This window comes from Morone saxatilis, unplaced genomic scaffold, assembly GCF_004916995.1.
Source record: "Morone saxatilis isolate NCDOM2014 unplaced genomic scaffold, NCSU_SB_2.0 Contig3, whole genome shotgun sequence".
Taxonomy (NCBI): Eukaryota; Metazoa; Chordata; class Actinopteri; family Moronidae; genus Morone; species Morone saxatilis.
This window is the reverse complement of record NW_023339873.1, coordinates 4,850,129-4,855,387: the sequence shown is the minus strand read 5'-3', so window position 1 is coordinate 4,855,387 and position 5,259 is coordinate 4,850,129. Positions and strand designations below refer to the sequence as shown.

At 40.6% G+C, this 5,259-nt stretch overlaps 2 protein-coding genes across 2 annotated transcripts in view; both read left to right on the top strand.

Moving 5' to 3' along the window:
- Positions 1 to 18: 18 nt before the first annotated feature.
- Positions 19 to 3,470, top strand: med6 (mediator complex subunit 6). The gene is made up of 7 exons (XM_035673515.1): positions 19 to 198; positions 493 to 584; positions 1,151 to 1,233; positions 1,358 to 1,466; positions 1,675 to 1,790; positions 1,932 to 1,959; positions 2,753 to 3,470. The coding sequence occupies exons 1-7, from the start codon at positions 170 to 172 to the stop codon at positions 2,881 to 2,883; spliced, it is 588 nt and encodes a 195-aa protein (XP_035529408.1). The 5' UTR covers positions 19 to 169; the 3' UTR covers positions 2,884 to 3,470.
- A 1,482-nt stretch (positions 3,471 to 4,952) lies between these two features.
- The window catches only part of pcnx1 (pecanex 1), a gene marked incomplete at its 5' end in the record, with an annotated part of 32,277 nt that continues 31,970 nt past the window's right edge, over positions 4,953 to 5,259 (top strand). The window contains 1 exon segment of the mRNA XM_035673464.1: positions 4,953 to 5,246. Within this exon segment, the coding sequence (XP_035529357.1) occupies positions 5,094 to 5,246 (153 nt within the window).

Genomic DNA, 5,259 nt, shown 5'->3' with positions numbered 1-5,259 from the left:
GGGACTATTAAAGGAATATCTTATCTTATAATTTGTAGACAACCTTCTTGGGATATCCTGGGTGGACAGCGGTTGGGTACCGATACTTAACCCGGGAAACGTACTGGAGTACTTCTCGGAGAGAAGCAACCCCTTCTATGACCGAACCTGTAATAATGAGGTAGTGAAGATGCAGCGGCTTACTCTGGAACATCTGAAGTGAGTTCATCTTTCACAGTGTGATTTGGTGTTACTTGGAAGAGAGTTGCACATAAATGAAACAAAGGAATAAACTGTCACATTAATCTAAGAGCTCAAAACAAGATACTGAATGTGTTGTATGATTCATGCTCATTCATTAATGTGTGGACTTTGTACAAAACCAAAAATTACACACAGATATAACAGTTATTAAGACTTATTCTGTTGTAAGGGTTAGAAATATATTTTTCCAGCTGAAAATGTTTCGTAATATTATGCACAACAAAAAGCAAAACCTTGTCTTATTTTCAGTCAGATGGTGGGAGTGGAGTACATTCTTCTTCATGCTCAGGAGCCAATTCTTTACATAATCCGTAAACAACAGAGGCAGTCACCAACACAAGGTGAGCAGTGTGAGCGTCTTATTGAATTTCCAAATAATTGAATTGTGGCATACTGGTCAGTCAGTCTACAAGGTGCATGTTTTAGATCCAACTTTACTGTCATTGCACAGAGACAACTAAAACACAGTTGCAAAGTATGTACGAATGTATATATAAACAGTAAGGGGTAGATAATAACATATACAGCATAAACAGAAAGATATATACAGTGAATGTAATAGTACTAGTAATGACAGTGTGACATTATATGCAGAATAAACAGCTGGGAGCTTGATAAAAAACAAAGGAGAGCATAAGATAAGCAGCCTAATGAGTGTATCAGGTGTATCAGTGATACAGGTGAACACAGGTGTCTTCCCTATCGTTATCCAGCTGCATATAACTGGTCACTGGTGACAGGACACTGATAAAACAGCAATCTGAAACAGCTGTTTTAATTAAATGTCAGTTATTAGATTTGTCATTAAATGATCTTATACATAAAACTGTCACAAATAAAACACAGTGTTTGGTTTGAGGCTCTATGTGAGGATCTTATTGCCACTTCTACTCTATTCATCCTCCAGTCATTCCCATGGCTGACTACTACATCATAGCAGGAGTGGTGTATCAGGCCCCGGACCTGGGAACAGTTATCAGCTCCAGAGCGGTGAGAATGTATAGTATTATCCTACAAAATACACTGGGAACTGTGTATTTTTAAAGGCAGTTGAAGGGGGGGTTGGTGTGTGGACTGGTTTTATTGTGAGTAACAACAGTCGCACATGTTTTAGCTTTCTGCTGTACATGGAATCCAGTCTGCTTTTGATGAGGCCATGTCATACTGCCGCTATCACCCTTCCAAAGGATACTGGTGGCACTTTAAGGACCAGGAGGAGAGAGGTTAGGCTTTGGCATTTGATTTGAATTTTACAGTTTAGACATTTATGTGGTACTCTAATTAGCAATGGAATAATTCCTGTAACGAGATCACAGATATTAGACTACAAGAGTCAGAGCTATGGGCACTCTGTGATCCCAAAATGTTTATAATAATAAGTTTAATATGATGACTTTGGCAGATCTGGTTAACACAACTCCTGTTTAACAGAAAAAACCAAGCCCAAGTCTAAGAAGAAAGAGGAACCGAGTTCACTGTTTCAGAGGCACCGCGTTGACACACTGCTTCTGGACCTCAGGTCCAAGTTTCCACCAACATTTTACCAGGTAAATGTTACATCGACTTGAAACAGATATTATTGGTACATTTTTCTCAGTCTTTTTATTTGAAAATGTCCTATAGTAGAACTAATTTCATGTTAATGTGATTGGATTTAAATAACATTGTTTTTCTTTCTGCAATTTTAGCCTAAGCCTGGGGAGAAGCCTATTCCAGGTATGATCTTTAAACAGTTACATTACGTTCAGGGCTGTAAATTCCTTCTGGAGAAATCCAACACCATGACAAATCCATGACCATGATACAGTGCAAACAATGGCACAGCAAGTACGGTTACTAACGTTGGCCATGTTGTGGGTTTGCAAACTGTGGCTAAAGTTGCTTCTGCAAAGCTAACATGCAGCGAGGATGAGACCGTTTCCCAGAGCGAGCGCACCAGCTCCAGACAGTAACACTCACAACTCTCCTGCTACTATAGCTGACATCACAACAGCAGCATATCTTGGCAAACTAGCAGCCACTGAATAACTGATGCCGTGCGCAAAGTAATAAAAGGCGGAAGTCGGACGGGCGAGGAAAGGGACGAAAACGTGGACTGTAGCTGTGGCCGCAGCACGAAACCCTGCTGACGAAGAACTGAACAAAAACCAAAAAAAAGGAACAAGAAAAAGAAAAACAAGGGGTAGACACGAAAGCAACCGGAAAAATACCAGCAAATTTAAGGATCTGATGTCGGCTATGGTTCGACATCGCTTTGTATATAAGTTTCCCATTTAACAAGAGCACAGGGCTGTGTAAACAACAACTCAATTTATTTCAAACACACGCAGAAGTGGCAGACTGTGAGGAGAATTATTTGCTGTGTTTGAAAGAAAGTATATTGAATTAGAATCCCATTACCTAGAATTGCTTACCCCACCTATAACCCAGGGTCTATGTGTAATATTGTCCTTGGTAGATGGTGTTCAGATTTGGAGTTTTCCTCTAATTGCATGCTCTTGTATTGCAGTTGAGGTGAAGAAAGAGCCCGAACCCCCCACAGAAACTGTAAAACAAGAGGAAAGAGAACCAGCCACAAAGGCCTCCGCCCCGGCTCCACCAAGCAAACCGCCTCCTGAGAAGAGAGCACGGCTACAGTGACACTCTTCTCTCACTCTGTGAAGATGGAGCAAGGAAACGTGATGTCCTACAGCACTAACTCGGGAGAACAGCTTGGGAGTATTTTTGTTCCCTCTTCACTCTGCTCATTTGATCAGTTTACAGGATGCTAATAATGAGCTGGCACAAAAAGCGTCAGTTGCTTGTCTCGGTGCCAGGGCTGCTTTTACACTGTAACATAAGTCCTGCACACGTGATAGGTTTGGCATCATGGACACTTGAGGCAGCTGCACTACGCACAGGGGGTTAAATGCTTGATGTCAGCAGGCATTTAGCAGTATTCGCTAAGGATGAGGTTTTTGATGATAAGCTGACCTCAGCATCAGTGTCGGTTTACGGTTGACATCAGCATAATATTTGTGTTGTAGTGACTTCAGAGGACGGTTTAATTCCCAGTCTGCTTTTCAGGGTGATTTGTCATGAAGCGTTATCTCATCTGAAAAAGCAAGAAGGATTCTTGATTTGAGCGCCTCTCTTTAATTTCAAACACTTTCATCTGTTTGTTTGTTTTTTTGTAAAGAATTCTCTGCTTTTTGTGTTTTTTGTATTAAAACGTTCCAGCTTCTGTATCCTCATGTGTTTGATTGTTGACAGGTTATCTCGAGTTATGCTTGATCACAGTTTTTCTTCATGATCTGAACAAAATATCATCTAAAATACAATACAACCGACTCGTGATCAACAACTCATAACTCAAAGCATTTATATTATTCGACCTTCTCTAGAGGCACTTGTATTTTACCGTTTTATGTTCTTTTATACTTTTAATTCGCTACATTTCAGGAGGGAATATAGTTTTTACTCCACTGCACATAACAGCTGGAGTCACTGGTTAATTTACAGACAAAGATTGATCATTAAAAAGCATATAATAAGCTTATAAAACATACTGCATTGTTAAAAAAAAACCAATGCAGCAGTTTAACAATATTTTAAATAATATTAGAGACCTCTGATTTGGGAACCACTGGATTAATCTACCAAAACTGTATAAATATAAAAAGAAGATAAAACTAGCTCCACCTGAACCTACAGTGTCTAATAAGATAAGATATTCAATATGGGCGAAATTTCAAATCTACACGCAGCAAAGTGGATAGAGAGAAAAAAACAGTATAAAGACAGTATAAGAAGCAGTATGAAATAATATAATATAAACACTGTACAAGAGAAAAACGAAACAGATAAACACAGATAACACAAAATACTAGCAGCAGCAGTCGACACAAGACAATAAAAATAACAATATAGACTACATAAAGTCACGAGGGCATTTCTCCGCAGTACAAGTGCTTTTATACTGGATCTACTTTTTACATAAATAGTATTTAACGTACCTTTAAAAAAAAAACCGTATTAAGAACATAAGAGTATGAAAAAAACAATATATATAATAATAATAGAAGATAGAGAGAAAAACAGTAATAAAAACACAAACAGATACACTAATAACACAAATACTAGGCAGCAACAGTAAAAAAAAGACAATAAAATAACAGAATACAACGACGGACGGGCATTTCCTCTGCGTAGCAGGGTGCTCTTTGTATACTGATGTACTTTTACGTAAATGTATTTAAACTGTACCTTTTCACCTGCTTCCACCTCTGATTTGTCTTTTTAGTTCAAGACTTACCAAAAAAATAAACAAAAAAAAAGTAAAATTCTAGCAACAGTACGACAGTTTGACCACCAGGTGTCGCAATTGAGCCACACTTGGCACCGAGCTCCTAGAACAATCCATTTTAATGTCTACCATCGTCTGGCAGTCAGAATATGTTCACACAAAACACGAGCAGAAATCTCAGGACGACCTCGAGCTGGGCGAGGCGGCGAAACCACAACGAAGCAACACACTAAAAATGCATTAAGTTTTACTTCACAACGCGACCAGCTGGCCGCCGTCTCTGCCGCGTCTAACCTACCGCGCAAGAAGCGACCTGCACGGGAAGTAAGACCTCTCGCAGGCGTGGTGGGTGAGGAGATTCCTCCGTGGAGGACTGAAACAACGAGCAAGACAGAAGAAGACAGGATGGCTGCAGAGGGGAGGATTCTCGGGCCAGTGTCTGAAAACACAGCGCCGCTTGTCATGTTCACCGACGACTAGCCAGCGTGTCACTCCCGGGTTGTGCCCCCCGTCGGTCGGTTCCGTTTGGATTCGTCGGTCGGGAGTAGATAAGAACCCCCTAAACATGGGGTCGCAGACTCTGCAGATCCTGAGGCAGGGGGTCTGGGCTTCAGTCACAGGCGGATGGTACTACGACCCCGATCAAAATACATTCGTCAACGCGTTACATCTCTACATCTGGCTGTTTCTGCTGTGTTTCCCCTTCACGCTGTACATGGTGAGTTTACCCC

Excerpts from the sequence above, each read along its gene's own strand:
- med6 (XM_035673515.1), top strand. The coding sequence starts at position 170 with ATGCAGCGGCTTACTCTGGAACATCTGAA. Across the intron at positions 585-1,150 it reads GAGGCAGTCACCAACACAAG|TCATTCCCATGGCTGACTAC; the intron begins GTGAGCAGTGTG and ends TTCATCCTCCAG. Across the intron at positions 1,960-2,752 it reads TGGGGAGAAGCCTATTCCAG|TTGAGGTGAAGAAAGAGCCC; the intron begins GTATGATCTTTA and ends CTTGTATTGCAG.